Here is a 25,903-nt window from a genome sequence, read left to right as displayed (position 1 = left end):
CTTTAAAAAACATTATAACTGAGCATGTCACAACATACTGCCACTGAAATCCCACATCCACCTATCATCTTAATTTTCCCAGAAGCCTTTATTTTACTTTTAATATATTCAAAAGCAGCAGTTCTTGTCGACTGTGTTTCAGTTGGAGGTCTCAATAAATGTACCAGAACCAGAAAGTCATGTTGGTACACCATAGCTCAAAGTAGGGCTTGACTAGCGATGGGCAAAGATGTCAATTTCAGATTCTCTCAGTTTCTCATTTTTCCAATCTAGGATTCTCCACATTTCCACATTTGTTTGTCAATATTAATAATATCCTCATGAAAATTAATCTGCATTTTAGTGTGAATTTCTTGTAATAGACTGGTTTTTTGCATTTTTTCTGATATACACATTTTTGCAAAGCTTTTTGTCCAATGTAGCAGATTTTTGTGTGCTGTTTTAGCTAACACGTACATTTAAATTCATAACATATACATTTAACGTAGTATATTCATTTTTGTACACATTAGTTGATCCGAAAACTGCACTGCAAAATTCAGGGAATTGTGAATTTCAAAGAAAGGCTATGTTTCAGTTTCCATATTGTTCCAGAAAGTATGAATTACCGTAAGTAGGCTTGGCTTTAAATATTAACTGAGTCAAATTTCTCCCTCATCTTTATCCTTTTTTTTCCTTTCTGAAAGCCAGCCTAAATTTTCATCTAGACATATAATTTAAACTATGCAAATATTATGCAAACTCATGCAGTGTCTTTTTAAGTACCTTACAATGCCCCTGTTGGAGGGAATGCTTTTTCTCATAAAATAAGAGTGTTAGACAAACCTCTCTTTATATATTCCACTGTAAAAGTTCAAAACTGGAGACTGTCTCTTTTCACCCAGCAACATTGACAATTTCATTTGCCATTCTTGAATTTGCTGTTGACATAGCAATGGGGAGATAGCAGCCAGGTAGGCACCCATCCACCATGGTTGGACCCCACTCCAGCAGAGAACCCCCCTGCCCCTGCCACCCACCAAGCAAGCAATTGCTATCCTGATGCTGTGGCCATCAGATGGAAGGAAGGCAGGTAGAAGTCATGCACCCATTCACTCTGCCAGTTCCATACTTTGCAGCAAGGAACAATTGCACTAGATGCTGCCAAGCTGCTGCCAGGAAGACTAAATGAGTGAATATTTAAAATAGAGATTGAAAATAATTAGAACCCTTATACATTCTTTAGCAGCACTTTTCAGAATTTGGCTGCACCAAAATTAATGGAGCATACCTTTGGATTCATTAACAGTCTGGATTTTGGGAGAGAATGCTTCATTTATTTTAATGGAACATTCCTGTTGGGTTCTCAATCCACACAAGTAGGATAGCAATATTGCATGGGAAACAATAGAACTAAGTCTCTGAATTGATACTCGTCCAGTTCATTGAAATGTGATCTGACATTTCACAAATGCACATTAATTTTGCCTCCATGGCAGAACAATTACACCTGATTCTCTGAGAATGGTACAAAGAGAGGCTGTTTTGCTATCCTTCACTAACTACTCTCTCTTTAGCATAACATATTCACTTGCTACAGAGGCAGCCAGTGGAATCTGAGTATGTCTTCAGTACTGTCTGGCCATAACCTGCTTTGTTTCAACCAACCTAACAAACCCTGGATCATTCTGCTATGGATACATAACAAGAAGAATTGAAGTGACATTTCTCAACTCTCCACCCACACTCAACACAGCAGGTACAGTTGTACAAGATGTGCTTGTTGAGTCTTGCTAGCAGTACTAGTCACCAGATAAGAGAGAGGTGGGAAGAAAATGGGAGCAGAGGCAAGGTCATACCTGCATCCATCTCTCTCTCTCTCTCTCTCTCTCTCTCTCTCTCTCCAAGCATACAGGGACTCTACTGCAGGAGGCTAGCATGCCATGGAAGTGGATGCCTATTAGGACATGTTGTGCTTTTCCTTAGAAAAGCATAATGCTTCCCTGAATGCATTCTGTAGTCTACAACTGTACAACCGTATTAAGAACAGCAGTTTCCTTTGTGTCCTCAACTGGCTTCCACAACTTCAAGTGGTTTATTTGTGTACATTGTAGACTGCACTAACATACTTTCAAATTAAGCCTTTTCGTATCCATAACCAAGGCTGCTACAATACAGTGGTACCTCAGGTTACATAGGCTTCAGGTTACATACGCTTCAGGCTACAGACTCCACTAACCCAGAAATAGTGCTTCAGGTTAAGAACTTTGCTTCAGGATGAGAACAGAAATCAGGCTCCAGCAGCACAGCAGCAGCAGGAGGTCCCATTAGCTAAAGTGGTGCTTCAGGTTAAGAACAGTTTCAGGTTAAGTACGGACCTCTGGAACGAATTAAGTACTTAACCTGAGGTACCACTGTATTTTATTTATAATACTATTGACTTGGAGAAAATAAGAGGGTGTATATCTCTCATGGTGTTCTGCAAGAGGTACTGTCCCAACGACAAATGAACCTTCAAAGGATTGACAACCACAAGCAAGAGAATGCCAGAGGCCTTCATGGGAGGTTGGTCCAATTGGTTTCTCTGTTGATTATACAATCTCAATACAGTATCTTTTGTTTTGTTTTTTAAACTACCTATGTCCTGTTAACTTTGTATTTCTTAATTACTGGCATGATCTTTATCAGATAAGGCCTTCTTTTGTTCTTTCACTCTGGGCATGAATAGTGACTATTTCTTATTTCTTAATTTCTTAATTTGAGGAAATCTTATACTGAAATTAAGGACTCAAGAGAATACGTGTTGTTTTATTTTCTGTTTCTTTTATTCTTGGTTTTTTAAGAATGTTACCCTTTTCATTTTGTATATTGGGTAAGACCTAGAGATCAATGATCATGTTCCTGCTCACAATATGAAGGAAACAATTAGCTGTATGTGTATATTCAGAACAGTTGCAAGTGTCAATGCCTTCAACAGGGAAAGTCAAAATTTGCAAAAAAATAAAAAAACCCTACAATTTAATGCAGTTTTTACAAAAAGAAATATAGAACCTAGTCTTAGGTCATCAAGCTAAGATGTTGTATCAATTAACGGGGAGCACAAGAAACTAAATAAAGACAGTATTATTTTCCCTAACCCACAATTATTTCAATTTAGGAAGGTTTATAAACTGCTTAATTGAAACACTCTCTAAACAGCATACATAGTAAAATTATAGACAAAATACAGTTAATATGCACAAACCTATTAAAATATATAAATAAAGTAATTATAATTAAAACACAGAGAAATTAGTAGCACTTTTCAAGGCAAATATTGGTGGCTAAGTTACATGTCTGATTAGGTTTGTTGAAATAAAAAAGTTTTCAGTAGGCATCTAAAACAATACAGTGAGGGCATATGCCAATGTCAATAAGTAGGGAATTCCAAAGCACAGGTGTTACTACACTAAAAGATAAACTCTTCACAAATGTGGTACAAACATTCTGTGGCACTTGTAGAAGTGCAAGTTCTGCAGATTGAAGTGGTTGAATAGACCACATATGGGGCAGGGTGATCCCTTAAGGAAACTGGTCCCAGAATAAGGGTATACCTTTCCTTATCTTTAAAATTCTTCTGCCACTTTAGAGTGGTACATATGGTAATTGCTATTGCATGGTAAACCTGATCATAAGAAGCAGCTCATCTTTCAGTTGGAGTTATTTCTCCATACCAGAGCAAGATATTATCTTGTAACATTTGTGTTCATTTGGAGAACATGTCCCCAATATGCAGTGAGCGACACCATATAAACAGCTTAGCATATGATAAAGACTCTCCTCCCTGGAAGAGAGGGGAGTGGTTGTGGGCAGGAGCCTGAGCTCCGCCCCTAGCAGGGGGCGTTAGCCCCCTGCCTCCTCCTCACCTGGCTGGCGCCCACACCCCTCGGCAGGCACCCAACCAGGTCCTCCGAGGGGGCGTTTACAGCAGCCTTTTGCTGTGGCGCCAGCTCCTCCTCGGCCTCATTCTTCTCTCCGTCGTCTCATCGCGACTCACCCACCCTCCACTCCCTTTGAGCTCAGGGTCTTAGTTCATTGGCCTTGCTATGGACTTTAGGTTGGTCGCCCTGGTTGTCCAGGGGGCCTGGTAGGAATTTTTCCATTTGGCATTAGGCTTTTGGGGTTTTTTGCCTACCTCGTAGCAATCGTCACAACTTTTGTGGTATTGCTGGGTCGGTTAGGCATTGGAATAATGTGTTGTGGTGTGTCGAAGGGCTAGGTGTGGCCATCGCCTATGCCTTCAATTTTTGGGTATTCCGTTAAAGGAATCTGGCGGTCGTGTACTCTGTCCAATGCCTGCTTGGCAGGAGGCCATGACACGACCCTCGGTGACATCAGGGGAGAGCCTATAGTTGGATTAGCATCAACAGGCTCCACCTACTGGTGAATAAACCCCCTTGTTTTAGACATCCAATGCCTAAGCCAATACCTTTTCACTGCTGTAATCAATAAAGTTGTGGCCTTTTCTTGCCCATTAACCTTATAGCACGTGTCCTTGCATATTCATTCCACATTGCGGGGGTCGGGTCCTCGAACCACAACAGCCAACTGGAGCAATTTAGAACAGTTTCCATTCAACAGCCATAGCTAAGTTGCAAATACCTTTAGCTTCAGCACCACACATGTTTACAGGAAAGGCACTGTGGTTTTTGAATGCACTGTGTATTCTCAAAAACTTTTTTTTAAAAAAAGAGTTCCTTCAAAAATGTGCACACTGGTCCTCATATTCGCCTTGCAGCAACCTCACAAATATATTGAAAGGAGTTGACTCTTCTTGGGAGGAGCAACTAAATGACAGAAGTTTAATACTAGTAGATTTCAAAATCTGCAGTTAGCAGGTAACCAAAATAAAGCATGTAGGTTTATATTAAACAAGGGTTTAGCTTTGCATGACTCTTTAAGGATTATGCAAAAGACTGCATCCACAAAACTGAAGCTTTTTTGTTTTCTTAAGAACTGGGCTTTCATATGAAGCAATTTTGAACCTGTCAAATACAATTTTTACAAAAGTGCTTTAGATGGTATTGTGAGAAAGAAGGCAGGTTATTCATACTTTGGCTGCACAAACAGAAAAGCTATGCTGTTGAATAGAGCAGGTAAATTGCTAGATGCAAGGAAAGATGGCATGCAACAACTTACCTGTCACAAGCAGCATCCACTATGAATCATCTGTTTGACCACAAACTGCCCTACAGGAGTAACACCTTTGAAATGACTGTACTCTTATGACATATAGATTACTCTCCCAAGTAGTTTCCCTATTTTACACAATAGTTGTAAGCACAGAATCACATCAGAAGGTACTGAGGGGCTGAGATTAAAGGCCAGAACCTATATTGGTATCCATGGGCAGGAAAGTGTGTACAACATAATGTGGAACAACTGCTCTATTTGCCTTGTGACACTTATAGGAGAACTAGAATTCATGCTGAGCTTGTTCACAATTGAAACCAAATCATGGTGTGGCATTACATGAGCATGTCTGAGGCTTATGCACTCAATCATCATCAGGTCTTGTGAAGTGCTATGCATGGGGCTTCCCAAGTACCATTGAGGAGCTGATCGTTGGGTCTTGAAAAGTCCCATGTATCCACAAGTCTCCACAAGACCTGGTGATCATTACTAGGGAGCTCCAGTTCAGGTGATTAAGATAAAAAGGCTCTGCTTCATGGCTCTGTCTCCCTCTGCTCTTCTGGATTCATGTCTTCTGACCAATTCCTGCCTGTTCCTCTCCAGCACAACTGCTGCCATATTGTTCTGCTGCTGGTTGCTGTTCCTCCTTTCTTTGTTTGACAGCTGGAGATGGGGAATTGGGGAGGATTGATGTTCAGAGCCTAACATTTTGCCTAAGCAGTCAGCTTGTTTGGCCTCAGGCTGGTCAGACTCTAGACAGCTTTTGAGCCAACAGCAGCCAAAGGAGAGCCTATTATTCACCCTTGCCTACAAAGCCCCATTGTGATGTAACAGTACATCATTCAGAGGCATCAGAGTGTGGGGGTGAGGTAGGTAGGGAGAACAGAGTTCAAGAAGATTGGGAAGAGGGAAGCTGAAGCATTAAAGCTAGACAATCAGGAATGAAGTTCAGTAAGGGTCACAGTAAGGGTCAGAAGGGTCTCCTTCTGAACAGGTCCTTTGCTACTTGAAAAAATGAAAGAACTATGCACTGAAAATGTAACCCCATTATCCTAACTTTAGATTGTTTTCCTCTATATTATTTAAAACAAGGGAGATTATTTGAGAGAGTAGTTCATCAGTAAAGGAGAAGGGATTTTGCCATATATATTCTTGGTTAACTGCTACCACAAATAAGTTTTGTTTCAAAACCTTCAATAAAAATAAAGTTTAAAACCTATAGGAATCAGTTAGATGTGAGCACATAAGTTTGTATGAGCATCATATATATTTATTTCTCAATCACTTATACAGACATGGCATGTAATGCCTTCCTGAACACATGAGAATGTATAAGAAACAATATATTTAGCCAATGATTTTTAATCTGCTTTGATCCTGGTATGTCCTCATAATTTCCACCACAAAAATGAAGTCAAGCAACTCACACTCTATTTGGACATAACATAATGTAGCCTATATAATTTCCCCTTAAAATTGGTAAGTAGGTAAAGGTAAAGGACCCCTGAAAGGTGACTATGGGTTGCAACGCTCATCTCACTTCAGGCCGACGGAACCGGCGTTTGTCCACAAACAGCACAAATTGGTAAGTACGTAGCCAGAGATATTAGAGCATATCTATAGCTTTTGTAAAATGTTTTAATATAAACATATGTTAGTAGGAATACACGGTTTGCTAAGAGTAGAAGACAAATTACAGTTCTAGCAAGGTAATCTTGATAAAAGATTAGAGTTGCACAAGTGCTTTTGTTTTGTAAGGTTGTTTACTTACTGCTTTATAAGTTCTTTTTTGTCCTGCATGTTTTCTGATTTGTTCTCCATTGGGCCCCGTTTCCACATGCATGGAGTAGATTATGTCAAAGAAATCTTCAACAACAGCTACCCGTCTTAGAGACAGTTTCTCATCTACGCCAACTCCATCCTAGGGGAAAAAATGATAGGGAGCACAAGATGAATAGATAAAACTACCAGGAAAACACATCCTGTTACTTAGAGTTGATTAGATAAAGACCCTTGGCACTGACATCTAAAGATCCCTATCCAAGAGTAATACTTAGCTGCTCAATCAATGACAGCAACATTATAATTGCACAATAAATAAAGAATTCTCTGAATAAGATTCTAAGTGGGGAGGAAAGCCTTCAAAAATGGATAATTTGGGCTATCTTAGCTTTTCACTGATGGTGATTTCCATGTTATTTAAAACACTTCAAACTTACATGAAGTTGATGCAAAATCAAAAAAGCATTTTTAAAACTATGTTATAAACATGTTCACTAATTCTTAAGCGGAAAAATAATTGCTTCAGTTACAATGAGGTCTGGCCACAAATTTGTAAAAAACAACAGTACCCTATTTGTAATATCATTCTGGTTATGAAAAGATCTAGTTAAAGAAAAGAGATTGCATCTTAACTTCGGACCAGAATAAATATAAAGTATGCCTATGTATAACCACATTCTCACAAGGAAGAGGAGTTAGAAGGTTTCATCTAGCGTTTGTATGCAGAAATGCTGCGCATATATTTATGTCTCAAATAATAATAAAGCATTATGCGGTCTCATACCCTCCAACATTCCTCAGATGAAAATAGGGACATTTCTCACTCCCCCCACAACTGACCCTCCTCAACCCCCCATTTTTTTTTGTCCCCTACCAGAAGAGGATTTCTTGTCAGAAGAAGGGAGAGTGTCACCATCACTCCATCAATGGGACACAGCATACACACACCCCACTGTCCTGAGAAAAACCCCTTAATCTCAATTTGATTTGATTTCTTTAGTAGATTTACAAAAAAGAAAAACACACACCAATAATGTGGGGGTTTTTTTAGAGTATCAAGACTCCTTGTACTCTATTGTTCTGCTCCCCCTTTCTTCCTGCCCAGGACACCCAGCCCTCTGCCTGCCTCTCAGAGCTGGTACATCACGTGGGGATGGGCCTCTCCAGCAGCCACTATGAGCTGCCCAAGGGAGGATGCTGGTAGCAGCAGCCACAGAGAGGCTCATCCTCCTCCCCAAGCTTGGCAGTGGCATGGGTGGCGGAAATATTCCCAGGACATTTTGGGATCAAAGCAGAAGCCAGGATGGCTTTTGTAATTCTGGGCCTGTCCCTGATTGGTTGGAGGTTCCAGTCAATTGGGAGTTAATTGTCAGTGAGAGGGAGGCAGTTGGGATTTTGATGGCTGAGGGGTTGGAGGGAGGAGGTTGTGAGGAGTAGCTGAGGGAAATAATTGAGGTATGGATATCAATACTGTTTGTTGAGCTTTTTTCAGTTTTGCCCTGAATTGTTGAGCTTTTTGGACACAGTTGCACTGCTGACACAGGCTGCCATACATCCGGATATTCCCTGACATTTCTACATTCCTTTCTGGACACTACTGTCAACTGCGGTATTCCAGATATATCCAGGAAAATCCAGGTGTATGGCAACCCTAGCTTTGGGGGTACAGGGACAGGTTGTCTGCTGTAGCAGGACTGGGTTGTGGGGTGGAAGTTTAGGGAATTTGGCTTGAGATGGAAGCCACTTAGAGGCTGCTGTCAGCAACAATGTCTCTTGAGTCTTCAGAAACTGTCAACAAGCACCTTTTAAGATCCCAGTGTATCAGTATTTCCTTATGTACATGGTATCCCTTTAATAAACCAGCAATCTTCATCCTGTCTATTTTATGCCTATGCCTGAAATTCATGTTGCTAGGTTTTGAAAGCATTCTGAGTTGATGGCAGTGGAAAGTTAAAGTACAGATACATGAATCTGTGTTTATACAAAATGAGCCAGAGGGAACCTAGAATCCCAGATAGATAACTCTCAGGTAGATACTGGAGCTTAGATCTATATAGAAACACCACCTTCTGATCTAGAAGCCCTCTTCCCAAATCCTTGGTGTGGGGGGACTCTTTGTCATTAATCACAAATTAAGCCCTGGCTTAATCTTCCTTAAAAATCAAGTTCATGAATGAATAAACACAATGTTCAGCACACCTGCTTCACTTACTCTCATTTTGAACAGACTGTTTATGTACATTTACAGTACCCATCTAGCCTACTTTTTCCACTGAGTAGTGTCACTAAAGCAGTATTTATAAGTATCCACTAGTTGCTTTTATTGTGTGAGAGAATTTGACTTTATAGATTCCATAGTTAACAGTGCCACCTACATCTCAAAACCTTGCAACTGATGTTCACATCATTGCTAACCAACTAGCAAAGACACCTCTGAATCAACTTGTTTTTCTGTGACTTGAGTACTCTTGTGCAGATCCCATCCATATTTCACAGCACTGGCTAACATGCAAGGATGAAGGTGCATACCTTCAAACAATGGTCCCATTTGACAATATTCTTTGTGAATGCTCTCTTATTCAGTCTTTCCTTACACATATATGCTAAATTCTAGCTGTCCAGCCCAGAGGACGGTTCCAGATAAGGAATTTTTTAATGTGTTTGGCTGCTAATACATGTACAGAAGGTGAGCAAAGTTTGTGCTTCCTGTGCTCCCCCCACAAATGCATGTACTTACTTCATTAAAGAAATGGAATAAGTATCTTTTCCATACCATTGTCCTTTATCCAGTGCTTTTTTCCTTAAAAAAAAATGTTTAAGGGTATGTTCATTTTCCTACTCATATTGAAATACTACCCCTCAATGAGGCCAAACTTACATTCACAAAATGTTTAAGGGTATGCGTACCCTGCGTACCCCCAGAAAAAAGCACTGACTTTATCTAATCCATGATCAGTGCCTGGATGTAATCATGGGCTAGATAAGGGCTAATGAACTGTAACTGAATCTTGACAATACAGACACCCTATGAATCAGTGGTTGCCAGGTAGAGGAATTGGGTTGCATACTTGCCCTGTATGGCATTGCACTCTTTCCAAAGGAGCAAGTGTATGGTTTGGTGTTGTTCCTAGATCCACCACTATCACTAGAGACCCAGGTGACTTCAGTGGCTTGGAGTGCCCATTGCTAACTGGCTGGTGTGACAACTTTGACTGTTCCTAGACAGGGATAGCCTTGCTGTAGGGGTCCATACATCAATAACCTCCCAATTAGACTACTGTATGTAGGGCTACCCTTGCCTGGCATGGTTTATGTGCTACAAAATATGATCCATCAAAGTCAGTTGGATTTACTTCAAAGCATATGAATTTAAAATCGGGCCACTGGGTCCCATAAACCTATATAACCATATGCTGGACTGATCTAAAATTAATTTAAAAATCCATTCATATACTACAAAGAGAAGATAACATCTATTGATAATACACAATGGCTGTGTATACCCTTAAACCTTGTTGTTGGCATCCTTCTGTCTCAAGAGACAATGGCGTGCACCTCCAGTGAAGTCAAACTGCTGCATTAGCAGCACCAAAGTGACGTCTCCAGGGTGCAAGCCTGGGCAGTGTGTATGGAGGTCCTGGGCTGCCCAGACAATAGCCTTGCTGATGGGGTACAAAGGAAAGCAATGAAATACGTTTGGTGCCAGCCTGGCTGCAGGAGTTGCCAGAAGGAGGCGTACAAGACATCAGCTAACCACTTTAGCAATCCACTCCAGATCTGAGTAGGATTTACTCCTTAGCCTTTTCTTATCCTGAAGATGTCCTGCAAGGTAGTAGAGGTTATGGCCCAGAGTTTTCCTTCTCTTAGATGGGCTACCTTCCCAGGTTGATGAGCCCCATCTGCTCCTCACTTCCCTCTGCAGCACATGCAGAAACCGCCATCTTGGCCAGTGGACCCACTCTGGGTCTTGTCTGCTCAATCCACTGGAGCCTGTCTGCATGCAGGGGAAGTTCCTAACTCCCCAAGAGTTTGAGACCCATTGACTACCCTTGCTTAGTTTAGCCATCCAGTCGAATCCATTTCCCAGTGTGTGGCCACTGTCACATGCTGACAGCTTCTAGGAGCCACAGCTGAGAGCTCAGTGCAGCATGGGAACCAAAGGTGGACAAACTACCCCAGAAGGAGAATGACATACCCCTCCCCTAACACCCCATACACCCCATTAAACATTAACTATAGATTAGCTTGAGGTGTGAAGCAGGCCAGGTTAAACATCTTAGTGTAGTAGTAGTAGTAGTAGTAGTAGTAGTAGTAGTAGTAATAGAACTATTCAGTAGACAGTTCCTTAACTACCAACATGAATTTGATGAAAACTGTGGGAGGCAATAAGGCCAAACTTAGATTCACAAAATGTTTAGGGGTATGCGTCCCCCTCCGCCCCCCCCCCCCAGGGGGGAAAAACCCACTGGTTGTATAGTTAAGTGGATTATTCCCTGAGAAAAAAGATGAATTGGAGGACATCTTACCGTTACTTTTGGTCACTTATCCAACAATGGAAAACTACAGCATATTACCCATGTGTCAAATCTGAAATTAATTTCTGAAATTTTACAAGCTAAACCAAAAGGCAGGCAGAGTGACATTTATAGAGCAGAGTCAACCCAACTAAATGAAAATGGGGGAAGGGGATCTGCTCATCCTTAATTACAATATCCTACTACAAGCTGGATCTGATAGCCTATGAAGTCTCTCGCAACTCTGTTTTTTATGATTCTGTGTTATTCCATCTAGAGTAGGCAAAAAACAAGTCTAACTATGGACGTGAAAATTTTCAGTATGCCATCTTGCTTTTGTAACCCATCAGCATTTTCAGTAAAGTGTTGGAACCAAAAAAAGTTGTGAAAATAAAGTGTATTCATTTTCCCTTGCTTCAAAAAATATATAAAATAAAATTTAAAAGAAGCAATAATGCTATCTACTGCTTATGTGCCAATTTGAAAATAGGTCTCTTGAAAATTCAAAAAAAAATCATGCATAAATGTCATTTTGGAAACATTTGTAGGGTTTCAAACTAGATTCTTTAAAAAATCACATATTACTTTAAAGGGTTAAATTGAACTGTTAATTTCAGACTTCTTATGCGCCATAATATTTTCAGGTCTGAAGTTACATGTTAAAAAAATAGTCAGCTGCAGCATAAAAGCATCAGAAAGCTCACTAATCCAACCTTATAATGTTTACACTACAAAATATAAATGTCAAACATGTTTTCTCTATATTAGAAGATAATATTTTCGTAGTAATGGAAATATCAGGCAATGTTCAGTGCCAACCCATTTGGTTATTTTTACTTTTCCCACCATTTAACACTGCAAAATCATGGCAGGATCATTGCACTGAGCACGAAAAGATGATATATTTGTTATTAAATAAAGCATTAAAAATGGAACTTCTTGAAAATTCTATATCTATTGTATTTGCACACTTCTAGAGAAGGGTTTGATCCACACTTAATCTTACTTAAAGTACAAGTATTGAAATCTACCCTAAGTATAACTCCAATCTAATATGTTCACACATGTATATACAACATACATGACTAAAATTTATTTTTGAATATCTATACTCAAATGTGCATTTAATAACTTTATTTAGGTTGTAATCCTAGTCACAATTTCCCAGAGTATGCCCCATTGAACATAGTGGGACTTACTTCTGAATAAACATCCATAGCATTGTGCAATTAAGCATATTGACACACAAAATCATTACACTGATCTGCAGAATTGACAATCTCACCTATCCACAATCAAAGTGTCATTTAAAATTATTTGCACTTTGATGGACTGAACTCTCAAGGCATAGGTAACATAGTACACAAAACTACAATAAAATATATATATATATTATTGCTTCTTGTAGTTTTTAAAAGTCAAGCGGGTTTGCCAAAGGATCTGTTCATCTGCCTCTGTATTGATACCAAAGCTGATCCAGCTGGGAATACAAAATATCAAACCATCATTAACTAGGATTTTATTTCTTCTATATGTGCTGAATGAGGTGAGAAACTTGTGAAGCAATAACTCTCCACAGGAATCAGAACTGTATAATAAATGTGATAAGTCTGGGATTTTATCAGATTTATATTAGTATAACCCATCCCAAAAGATAACACATAGATAGAACTATGCATTTACTGTTAGATCTTCAGTAGGTATGAATCAAAGTATCCAGGGAAATCAATGGAGTTTGACAACTCATGATCTGTCTCTTCGCCTGTGGCAGTTAGATAAACTAGACCTGTACATCCAGATTACAGCCTTGAAGTCCTCCAGTTAGATAGCATCACCTGTTTCCATCCTTGGTTCAATCAGAGACCTTCTAAAATGGGACTTGACTTGATGACCTGACAGAATTAGGGGAAATAATATATTTTATTTTCAGAGTATAGACCTTGCTTCCTTGTTATGACAACACTGTTTGCCCTGCAGTTTTCACTGCATATCATGCCTGAATAAAAGCAGATACAGTATACGATTATGGGGAGGAATGCTAGAAAACTGGTCACACTAGTCAGGATTTCTTTCTTAGATTATGATAATGCCTTAAAAACCAGCAGCTCACAACCACTGGCAAATGTAATAAAACAAATAAAGATAAAGGTAAAGGTAAAGGTACCCCTGCCCGTACGGGCCAGTCTTGACAGACTCTGGGGTTGTGCGCCCATCTCACTCAAGAGGCCGGGGGCCAGCGCTGTCCGGAGACACTTCCGGGTCACGTGGCCAGCGTGACATCGCTGCTCTGGCGAGCCAGAGCCGCACACGGAAACGCCGTTTACCTTCCCGCTGGTAAGCGGTCCCTATTTATCTACTTGTACCCGGAGGTGCTTTCGAACTGCTAGGTTGGCAGGCGCTGGGACCGAGCAGCGGGAGCGCACCCCGCCGCAGGGATTCGAACCGCCGACCTTTCGATCGGCAAATCCTAGGTGCTGAGGCTTTAACCCACAGCGCCACCTGCGTCCCGGCAATAAAACAAATATAGGAGCTTAAATCAGATTTTTGAAAGTGGAAACATAGAAACCATGTGAGCTAAAAAAGAAAGCAGTGACAAACATTCCAGAAAAGCGGTTAACAATTTAGAGAAAAAAACAATGTGAAAAAAGAATTTAAAATACATAAATGTTTTGCACAGAGTAATCAATATAAATAAAAGTTTAAAGTAATATTGAAATGTTTTATTAAAAGAAAAAGGGTTAGAATATGGCCACATCAAAAGTAGGAACAAAATATACAAAATGCAAAAAAATCAAACTCCACCAAGATGTGGTTCATTCTTTATTCAAAAGTTATCAGAAGTTTGAGAGAGGGATACAGCTGCTTGTCAAATTGGCTATCATAGACAATAAATTACATTTTAAATTAATGCATTGGCACTGACTCTCTGTTACTGGTATCAGATTCTCTCCTCTGATCCAGCTCCATAGCTAAATAACTTGAACTTTCTGAACCGGATTGTGGCAATAGCAAGTTGGGTCTCAAACTTCTACATGACAGGTTTGAGCTGATTCTCTTTTTCTTCCAACTTGTGACTGTGCTGGAGGCATCAATCTTGTAATGTCAGCTCTAGATGACCTAATCGTCTACATCTATGATTCTGCAATGCAGCAGCTGTACAGCAGTTTGTTGTAAACAGGTTCATTGTCTCCATTCTGTTCCCAGTGGACAACCGTCTCTTTCCCAAAACCATTGCAGTAACAAACTCTTAATTGGCACCTTTGCTAGCAGTCTCAAAGAAAGCCAAGGGCAGTTCATTAGGTCCAGCAGTCCTGTACCAATGGCAGTTGAAGCGCTAGGCAGGCAAAAAGCCCTTGGTGACCTTTTGTCTACTTTGTACATCTTTGCTCCTGGCCCTCTCAAGCCCACCCCCAACACACCTTTTTTTTTTTTTGGCCATTGCTACAACATGGATCAGTTCTGGTAATTTGCACTCAGCTGCAAATTGAATGGGACTATACTGACAAACAGGAATCACTGGCAAATCACAGCACATCCTGGATATAATCCTAATTGTATGGTATGGAAGGAAAAAAATAGAGCGTCAAAGTAGGCACCCCAATAGCCATTTTTGAAAAGACATGGGATCTCAGATCTTTCCCCTCTTGCCCACAGCGTATTCAGACACATTAGCAAGCAATAAACAGCAAAGCCTAAATACTTTAGGACAGGTTACCTGAAGGAAAATTCTCTCCAGTATGAACCAACCCACCTATTAAAAAGTTCCGGAGAAGCTCTCTTCTGCATTCTGCCCACATCAGATGTGCATTTGGTACAGATGCTAGAGAGAACCTTCTCTGTGGCTGTGCACAGGCTCTGCCATTTCTGTCCCTCTTTGATGGCATTCCACTTACATGAGCAGACATTATTTCAGCAGGCCTTTGGCCTGTTGAGTTAAATATTCTGTACCCTGCTGCATTGACCCCCCCCAAAGGCACACTCTTCCATTGCCACCCGAGACAGATGGATGCCAGCAACAACCATGCTGCATTGACTACTGGCTTTCATTCTTAACTGGCTAGTGTTTTGTGTGAGAGTGAGCGAAGCTGTAATTTCATAGTTTTATTATTGCTAGTCACCTTGGGCATTTAGCATGGAAAAGCTGAGTATGGTTTTTCATAGTTAATGTAATCAATATTGATATATATTGATATATATTGCTATGTTGCTAACAAAGATGCTATTAGGAACTTTGGTGCTGTCCTTCTCTAAAACATGTTGTCAGGAACTCTGAAGCTAGACACCCCTCACATATCTGATATGATTTATACATTGTGCACTATGCATCTGCTAGGATATTTCCGTTCCACCTTAAGAGGGAGCAGGCTGTGTGAGTCAGAGTCTGCGTATTTCCTGTTCACAGGATGTTTATGTTTGCTATTGCTTTCGTTTTCTCTCTCGGTGCCTGAACACGCTAGCAGGCAGTCATGTTTGTTCTTTGTTCTGACCAACGCTGAATAAACTTGTAAATATGCTCTCCTGCTGTGCAACTTTCGCTGTGTGAATTCTGCTGATAGAGTGTGCATCAGCCCAGGAATGTGGCAATCTATTTCTGGAGCTTGTGTCGCTCGCAACTTACGGATACTGTGTCTACGGGAGGTCGATGGACGTCCGGAGTCCGGAGTCGGCGTGGAGGCAGTGATGGCCTTTGTCTCCCTGGCAGTATCCCAACAACAGGTTATGGGCCCAGATTCACGGCACTTACAGGAGAGTAAGACTGTGACAGACTGCTGAGGTATGTGTGGAAAACCAAAAGCAAAATAAGGCTTTTCTGTTTGCCGGCAAAAGTCTTAGATGTCCGGCAGGCGCTGGCCAAGATGCCTGAGTTGGTTGAAGGTTTGAACATCAAACCTTGTAAGTATCACATGAAATGTGTATCTTGTGCAGAGAACAAGGTGAAGGTTGCTCCAAAAGGCAAGGAGTCTAGCAGGCAGGCTTCCAAACCCTACCAGCTAGTGCACGCAGACCTGGTTGGTCCACTTGCGCCCTCTTTGGGTGGAGCAAGGTACTTCATGGTTCTAATTGATTCTTTTTCTAGGTACATTCATGTGTTTATGCTTGAGCAGAAATCGGAAGCGTTTCCTAGGTTCAAGGCATTTTGTGCTTGGTTGGAGAATGTTCACGGTAAACGTATCGGCTGTCTCTTTACTGATCGAGGCGGGGAGTTCACTTCTCAGCAGTTTGAAGCTTTCCTGACTGAGAAGGGAATCCAGCATGACTTGTCAACACCTAGATCACCATGGACAAATGGACTTGCGGAGCGAGCAAATCAGACTTTGCTTCAAGGCCTGAAAACCTTGTTGCATGATGCCAACCTCCCTGAGAAGTTTTGGGGGGAAGCTCTGTCAACGTTTACTTATTCCTATAATCGGAGACTGCCATCACCTATAGGTTGCACTCCCTATGAGAAGATGTTTGGTAATAAACCAAACGTCAATCACATGAGAATCTTTGGTTCTGACATGTGGGTACACACCCCACAAAGCAACAAGCTTGGGAAGCGTGGGGCACATGGTTTGTTCATGGGGTACGAAAAAGGTGCATACAGGGTATGGATGACTGACTCGATAAGTCCATTAAGTTCACCAAGAGTGTTGAGTACAATCCTAAGTGGGGGGGAAATGTGGGAATTTTCCAGAGTTGCCCAGAGGAGGATGAAGGTGATGTGATAAAAGCAGATGATGTTGAGAAAGCTGAGGATGAGGATGATGATGATGGTGGTGGTGATGATCAGAGTTCGGATTCCAGTTCAGTTGGTGGCGCTGCTGCTGGTGTCAGCGACAGTGATGACACAGCAGACTACAAGAGCGCAAAGGCCTCAGTCAGACCATCTGATGCGTCTGACAATGAACTGAAAGAACCACTGTTCACCATTGGTCACCTTAATCCTAAGAGGGAGGAGATAAGTCCAGAAGACTTGCGTCTAGTTCGCAGGTCTGAAAGGGCGACCAAAGGCAGACCTCCGAAGAGATTTGCTGATGAGTTTGCTAAGACAGCAACTGCTGTTCTTAGTAGCTCAGAGAAGGTATGGGATCCTTCAAGCTTCAAAGAGGTTCAGGAGTTAACCTCTAAAGATGTTGAGCCTTGGCTAAATGCCATGAAGGCTGAAGTTGATTCCTTGAATAGGAACCAAACTTGGGAGCTGGTACCGGTAGTCCCAGGAATGAGACTGGTTGGCAGCAAATGGGTCTTCAAAGCCAAGACAGACCAGAATGGCAAGGTTGTCAGACACAAAGCCAGATTGGTTGCCAGAGGTTTTTCGCAGGTACCAGGACAGGATTACCACGAGACCTACTTGCCCACCGTCAAATATGAGAGCATTCGACTAATGCTCAAGATCGCTGCAGAGGAGAAACTGCATGTTTCCCATCATGACATTAATACAGCTTTTTTGTACAGGATTTTGGGGGAGGAGCTGTACATGCTTCCACCTGATGGAATGCAGATACAGAAGGGAATGGTCTGTAAACTGTGGAAATCCTTATATGGTCTCAAGCAGAGTGCCAGGTGTTGGAACACAAAACTCACTGAGACGTTGCTTTCTCTAGGTTTTCACCAGGGCAAAGCTGATCCATGTGTGTTTGTCAAGCAGGAGGGGCAAAACAAACTGTATTGTTTATGTTTTGTTGATGATCTTCTGGTGTTTTGGAAGAATCAGGTTTTTTACAAAAGCACCCTAGCTCAGCTGAAGGAGCACTTTGACATGAAGGATCTTGGTGAGGTATCCAACTATCTTTCTCTACAGGTGGAGAGGGACCAAGCAGGTAATTTTCTGGTACACCACAAACACAGAAAATTGCTGATGTATTAACCAGGTTGAATTTGGTTGATGCAAACCCAGCAGACACACCGATGGTGACAGGTTACCAGGTAGATAGTACTGCTGAAGCGTTTTCTAACACTACGCTGTACAGATGCATTCTAGGCAAGCTGAATTTCATTGCTAGATGTTCAAGACCTGACATTGCTGTAAGCACTAACCTGCTTAGCAGACATGCTAACAATCCTACTGTTCAGGATTGGAAAGCTCTGAAGCGCATAGCCCGTTATTTGAAAGGGACTATGCACTACAGGCTGAGGTTCACCAGTCAGAAGACTGGAGGTCTTGAAATCTTTGCAGATGCAAGTTTTGGAAATGACACCACGGATGGTACAAGCACTTCTGGAGTATGCTACATGTACAACCACTGTCTGTTTGACTGGATGTGCAAAAAGCAGACGACAGTGAGCCTAAGTTCCTGTGAAGCAGAACTCAATGCTCTGTCATTTTCACTCATGGATTGTGAATGGTTGATGCAACTGTTTAAGGACATCGGAGTTTCTGTGAAATGTCCTATACAAGTGTATCAAGACAATAGATCCTGTTTGGCTTTGCTGAACTCAGAGAGTTGCAAGCAAAGAACCAAGTACTTGCAGATTAAGCTACATCGTGCAAGAGAGTGTATTCAGAAAGGACTCATTCAGGTGTCCTACATGCCAGGAAATGAAATTCCTGCTGATCTGTTGTCTAAGGTTGTTAACAGAGAACAACTTAAGGTTTACGTACAGAGGTTGCAATTGGGTTGAACCACAGGTACTACAGGTTACACGGAAAGGGGGAGGATGTTAGGATATTTCCGTTCCACCTTAAGAGGGAGCAGGCTGTGTGAGTCAGAGTCTGCGTATTTCCTGTTCACAGGATGTTTATGTTTGCTATTGCTTTCGTTTTCTCTCTCGGTGCCTGAACACACTAGGAGGCAGTCATGTTTGTTCTTTGTACTGACCAACGCTGAATAAACTTGTAAATATGCTGTCCAAGATTAAAATATTATAGAAAACAAATTAAAGTAGTGGGAGCCAAAACTGGATGCTAAACTGGGGTATGAGCATAACTTAGTGATAGAGCACATGCTCTGCATGCAAAATGTCCCAAGTTGAATCCTTGGGAAAGACCTCTCTGAGGACAATGTAGTTTCAAAGCTTTGGCACGACTGAGGGCATATCCACACTTTCGTTTGTCCTGTGTTTTCTTTCACTTGTTGCAGGGCAAATTAGTACCACCACAAGTATTGTCCAGGATTCTGGGTCCTCATGCTACACCTCAGTCCATACTTTTTCAAGGAGGCAACCCTGAAAACATGCAATATCCTCTCTTTACCTGAGAACTCAGTGCACACTGCTAGTGTGCTCTTTCAACTCCTCCTATTGACCTGGAGGCGGAGGAGGAAGAGCTGAACAGCATATGCTCATCAGGGGAAGAGGAGATCACAACCCTGCCCAGTTTGGAGATAGAATTTTGGGTTTCCAAATGGGTGCTAGCTCTTGAAAAGTTGAAGGCCATCAGTTATAACTCAAACCCATAACAAACCATCAGTATTAGCAAATGCTGTTTGCAATGGTGGGTACTGTCCATTGGGACTGGTGGGGCATAAGGCAGCAAGTCAACAATGTGTGCAATCAAAGCCACTGATTGATGCAACCCCAACCAATGACAGGCGGAGCCAACTTAGTCTAGTTTTGTCCCCATTCTCCTCCCTATTGAGTTGTACAAGGGTAACACTAAGACTAAAAATGAGGAAGCTGGCAAACAGTTCCACACACTGGATTGACTGTAAGAGAAAGCAGGCAGGTGGGGCTGGCTGAGGGCAGCCTGAAATTGCTGGGGCAGTGCCCCAGTCATTCTAATAGACCAGCCTCCAATGTTTATCTCTTTGAACACATTGTCTGCACAGTGTGAAAATACTGCATCTTTTTAACAACCCACACCTGCCACCCAAAATAATACTGTAGACCCTGGGCAGGTGGTACTAAGCAGGTGGTGTACATAATGGCAAAGAAAGACACCACTTTCACAAGGAAATAATTAAATATTTTCAATAAATGGTGTTGAAAGTTGGTAACTTTGTGACCTCCAGTTCTGAATGATACCACATTAGGCCAGCTTCAGAAGAAGTCTCTTTTAAATAAAGCAATACAGATATTTATTTATTTATTCATTTATTTATTCAAACAAAGAAAAAATTAAGCTGATTGAATAAAGAAAGGGGTGTGTTTGTAAGTAGGCAGTTAACTAACCGGCAGCATTACTGTTAACACAATGTGCAACTTAGTTAGTCAATGTGTATGTTTGCTTAAAAAATATTTGCCCAAACACTGTTTTATTAGTTTACCCAAACTGCATTGGTGATAAGGAAATGTAAGAAAATGTTCTACCAAAAAAAAGTAATTTTAAGTAGTGTACAAGAAAAGGCTTCATAGGGCTGTTTCATCTGATTTTTTTTATTATTTTTGATCTTATTACACGATGCATAACAGCAGAGTTTACCTTTTCTCTGTTATCCTACAAGAAACTTCCAGTAGAGGGAGTTGGACGTTTCTACTGAAATTTCTTTGAGGGAGCTTTCATGCGATGAAGATCCAGAGATCAGCAAGGGAATGGGTGTGGAAGTGTAATGCTTTTCTGAATGCTATTTAAATAGTGTCACAAGATAAAACACATGCAAGGTAAGCCATATATACTCCAACCTACAGCTTGCTTTAAATGTTTTGCAATCTATCAGCAACCCAGTCTTCTGCACGTTTACTTGGGAGTATGCCTAATTCTCTTCTGTGAGGCTTATTTCCTAAGTAACTGGATGAGATTGCAACATAAGGCAAATGGATGCATTAACCACTGCAATGTGGGAGCCAGTTCCTTGCAATTTCCTCCACACCACTTTGTTAATGTTTCAATCCAGGAAGCAGAGTGGGTTAATAGCATGATTCTTTAACACCTAATCATCAATGAGATCAATGGGTGTTTGAAGGGCTAACTGATCTAAACCCTGGACCAGCACATTACAGGGATTAAGGACTGTGGAAGTGAATGAGTGAAATACTCTCTATGGGAAGAGAGCAAATCGTTTGTACAGGAGGGGAGGATGTAACAGTGCTCATCTCTCCCCTAGGGACCTGTAATTTCCTTGAGCTAGCATTACTACTTTTAACTTGCCACACAGTCTTTGCTGATATTTAATCCTCATTTCATGTATAGACTTGATTGAAGCAAGGGAGGCAGTCACAAGTGGGACACAATGTGCTTCTTTATTAGGGACAAGTACAGTGTTAATGGGGCATCTGTATGCTGGGTGAGGGCATCAATATGGTCCAGGGCCCTGTGATTCTTACCTCTTGGAGTGATGCATTGAGTAAAATGAGTGTCTAACAGCTGTACATCCTGGTCTATGGACAAACCCCACCTGCCCAAGTGCTTACCCCTGCTTCAGAACCTATACACTATGAAGAAATGCTGCCCAGCCACACCCCCTGAAGTTCTGAAAGAAGCCACCTCATAGGCTTTGCCCTAAAGCTTGTCTCCACACTCAGGACCACTTTAACACCCTAAGGTTCCATTAGTCTGTGTTTGCCTAGTGTCAGTGGCAGATTGGGGGCTCTCAAATTTCAGTACACTGCTAAAATTTGGCACCCCCGCCTCTCACACTCTGTTCTGTAGCATTGTTGTGGCTCCTCATGCAGCACAGCACCCAGTGTGGCCAAACCGGTTGCACTACCCTAAAACTGCCTCTGCTAGTGTGGTCATGTGGTTGACTTTATAGATGACAGTTCTCTGCCTGAAGGAGTCATCCGTTTGAAGGGGTGTCTGGTCCAACTCTAGTTTAAAGATAAAGAACTATAAGCAGAGCAGGGGCCTTGAAGTTGTCCATCAACAGTTAACACCTGGACAGCAGACTGAGCAGGCACATAGGTCATAGTCTTCCCTACAATGGTGAAATACAATGTAATTCCATTTAAACCATGAAAATATATGCAAACATTACACAAATCTGTGTCTCTTTTGCCATCTTTTTGGCTATGTATAAGCTGGTATTCTATCAATGAAGCATCAAGATTTCAAACCCAAGGACCCTTATCTCCCAACAGATCCTATTATTCTCCCAGTGGACAGGATCTGGGATATAAAGTGCCAGAATTGAAGGCTCTTAACGGACTACATCCAGAAGTACCTTTAAAAGAAAGTTTTTCAGGTGAATCTACTTCCCTAGCTTGGCCCCTTGATTACTCATAGGGGGATTTGTTCTTTTTGGCTAAGCATATTGAAAACATCTCCCTGTTGGCTGATGTGATTATGACATCAATGGTCTGTTCTTCCAGATACTGTTTATCACTCTACAGCTATTGAACTGGATTTTCACACTCCTGCCTTCATTGATTGCTGTCACCTGGCAGGCCCCCAAGTCCTTGTCATCAGCATGAGAAAGCTGCAATGCTTATGTGGAGGGAAGATGGGGAAATACTTTCTTAGGGACCCTGATGGAGGCTGAGTTTTGTTTTCTGTTTTTTAGCCTTTCCTCCTTTTGCTGTGGTCCTAAGCCAGAACTGGCCTCCTGTACCTGCTCTTTGCATTGGATGAAAAGCTCCAGTGATGAAAAACTTTCAATGTAAATTGATTTAGAGGACCCAATCCAGATTTGGATTAGAGCAGGAGGGCAAAGGATTAAAGCTGCCAGCTCTTCCAGAATCCTGGGATGGCTTCCCCCAAACTCTCACACCTGCAATTTACCTTTTTTTTGGGGGGGGGGGACCTAATTCATGCAATTATTGGTTCTTTCAATATTGGAATGCCTAGTTTGACTTTCAGCTGGATTTTTGCTGTCTCTCTCCTTTTGCTGGGATACTAACTGGGACGTAACATAGGGGACACAGCTTGCATGTGCTGCACTGGCTTCCAAACAATTTCTAAGAACAATTCATAGTCCTTATACTTATCTTTGAAGTTCTATGTGGCTTAGGACCTGGTTACCTGAAGGACAGGGCAGCCCACCCATGAACCAATGTGGGGAAACTGCCTCAGGTGGCAAGATCCACAGAGGCAGCAGATCCAGCCTCCAAGGAATGCATTGCTTGCTGTTGCTGCTGCTGCAGTGGCAGCAATGACTGCAGTGTGTTCCTTGGAGCTGGATCTGCGCCTCATCAGAGCCCCCAGTTCCACTTCTACAGTGGCCTCTCAGTGAAAAGAAGGTGCTGCTAGACTCCTCCCACATACAGGGAGGAAATAGTAGGGACTGCCCTCTGTGGTCCCAGCTGACTGGCACTGTCCTCATGTTCTGCTTTCAGGAGGGATCAGCTACTCTAAGGAGCTCTGACTGGGTGCTCTCCAGAGTAAAACCAATCCCAGTGGGGCTTGCATTTGGTGCCAAATTTAAAATGTTCCAAATACAAGCCCTGTTTACCAAGGCACAATCAGAAGTACGTTTCATGCTTCCAGCTGTTCCTCTGCAGCTGCTGCTTTACCTGTTCTGCAGTTGACATCATTTAGGATATCAGGTATTGGGGGGGTGGGCTTGTGGAAAACAGTTCCATGGATCAACCTGGGACCCACAAGTCAGAAGTCGTCGTCATCCCCTGTTTTAACACATACCTACTTGTGGGCCTTTTTGGGAAGGGGTTACTGACACAGAAAAGAATCATAGAACTGCAGAGGTGGAAGGGACCTTGAGGGTCATCTAGTTCAACCCCCTGCATTGCAGGAATCTTTTGTCCAATGCTGGTTACAAACCCACAATCCTGTGATAAAGAATCTCATGCTTTAATACTCTTATTTTAACACTGTAAATCAACTTGGAAACTCTTTTGAGGGCTGAAATGTGTCATAAAATTGATTTTTTTATATAAAAAAACAAACAAATGAAAATATGGTTGGAATCTCAATAGGTATAGGTTAACAAGCAGACCAGTGATATCAGAATAGTCATAGTAATGTCAGTCTCAACTGTTTCCAGCCAAACTTTAAAAGCACATATTGTTGAAACTTCTAAGAACTATGGGAACAAATCTTGTTCCTCTAGCTATTAGGTATGTAATTGATGAAATTATGGGATGGTCACTGAAATCTGAGTGATAGGAACAACCTCTATCAGAACCATTGCTGGTGGGAAGCCTTATCCTTTAGTGCAATTCTAAATGAAGCGATTAGGCTTATACAAATAGCACTTTAGAGTGAAAGTATTAAATCAGTGGTAGTGAAAATAGCAGTAAAAGTAGTATGAAACTGAGATTCTGACATACCAGATGGGATTAATAATAAAAGCTTAGGGTGCAATCCTATACCCACTTAACCTGAGAGTAAGCCCCACTAAACTCAATGGAACTTACTTTGGTATAGGCATGTATAGAATAGTTGCCATACTAAGATGACTAATAATTATTGAAGTAGATGCTGCCATGGTACTTCGGGCCATCTTTTTCTGGTATACGCTTCTATAGTTCAGCTCTTCTGTCAGAGCATGATAGATTCTGAATGAAGAGAGAGATTTGGCACTTGCCTTCATAATAACCTTGCACTTTACAGCTACTCCCAGTAAAAATAAATAAATTGGCAGTTTTGTGGATAGTGTCCGAGGTTGCGCTCAGACTATAAACTGAATTTGAGTCATGCTACGCTAAGATTGAGTCTTGGAGCTGTTTTCAGCAGATGATCTAATAAGGAATAGTAGTTTGTGCAGGTGCAAAATGCTATTTCCTTACTATTGATTAACCACAACAGCCCCCACTCATCTTAGTTTGGTGTGGTCTTCCAGGTCACAGGGTACAAATTAAAAGCAAACTAGCCCTACTAGCACTTTTTATGTCACAAACTAAACACTTCCAGTGCAACAGAAGTGACCCAAACTCTTTTTTTATTAGTTCTAAATGCTTTAACTTTGACTGAGAAGATATTCCACTTTGTTCAGTACTCTGTGTGTTTGTCTATGTATCAGCAGTACCAACATATACAGTAGATCTGCATTTTTTTATGTGTGTACATCTACATAAGAAAAATTAACAGCACTAAATGAGAAAACTTTGGTGTGGATAGTATCAAGTCTCTTCTGTGTTTACAGAATCGTATAAGGGACCTCAAAGACCATCTGGTCCAATCCATTGCTGATGCAAGAACTTTACTGCTAATCAGTAGCCCATCCAGCCTCTGCTTAGGAACCTCCTATGAAGAAGAAGTCCACCACTTTTCAGGGCAACCTGTTCCATTATCAAATAGCTCAAAATCAGAATGCTCTTCCCAACATTTAGTTGAAATTCTGTTTCTCGTAATCTGAAGGCATTAGTTTAGGTCTGTGAAGAAATCCTGTTTATTTGAATTAAGTTTTAATAAGTATCATGTAATGTGTTATTACATTTTGTATTGTGACGTACATTGGTAATGTATTGGATGTGTGTGTCTGGTCTGGAAAAAGTCAGTTTAACAGTAGCTTGGGGCCTTAACCGATCTCTGTGAGGAAGGGTTGCTGTTAGAATTCTCAGTGTGCAAAAGAATGAGAGAGTACCAAGTCATGTTTGTTTGTATCACATTAGTAAGATAGTGTGGACTCCAATGAAAAAGTGGACATGTTTTCTCTGTGTGTTTGTGTTCCAGCGTCTTTCTGGGTGGTGACATGTCAGGG

General features: G+C 41.4%; 1 protein-coding gene across 3 annotated transcripts in view; it reads right to left on the bottom strand.

Annotated features, from left to right (window-relative positions):
* Nucleotides 1–25,903, bottom strand: part of NOL4 (nucleolar protein 4) — a 115,029-nt gene that overhangs the window by 70,287 nt on the left and 18,839 nt on the right. For all 3 annotated transcript variants that reach the window (XM_083747787.1, XM_083747788.1, XM_083747789.1), the window contains exon 2: nt 6,923–7,072. In XM_083747787.1, coding sequence (XP_083603913.1) covers nt 6,923–7,072 — 150 coding nt within the window. The remainder of the gene's footprint in view (nt 1–6,922; nt 7,073–25,903) is intronic.

The sequence above is a fragment of the Podarcis gaigeae genome (assembly GCF_964106915.1).
Source record: "Podarcis gaigeae genome assembly, chromosome: 7".
Classification (NCBI taxonomy): Eukaryota; Metazoa; Chordata; class Lepidosauria; order Squamata; family Lacertidae; genus Podarcis; species Podarcis gaigeae.
The sequence above is the reverse complement of the archived record's forward strand: the minus strand, read 5'-3'. Positions and strand labels throughout refer to the sequence as shown.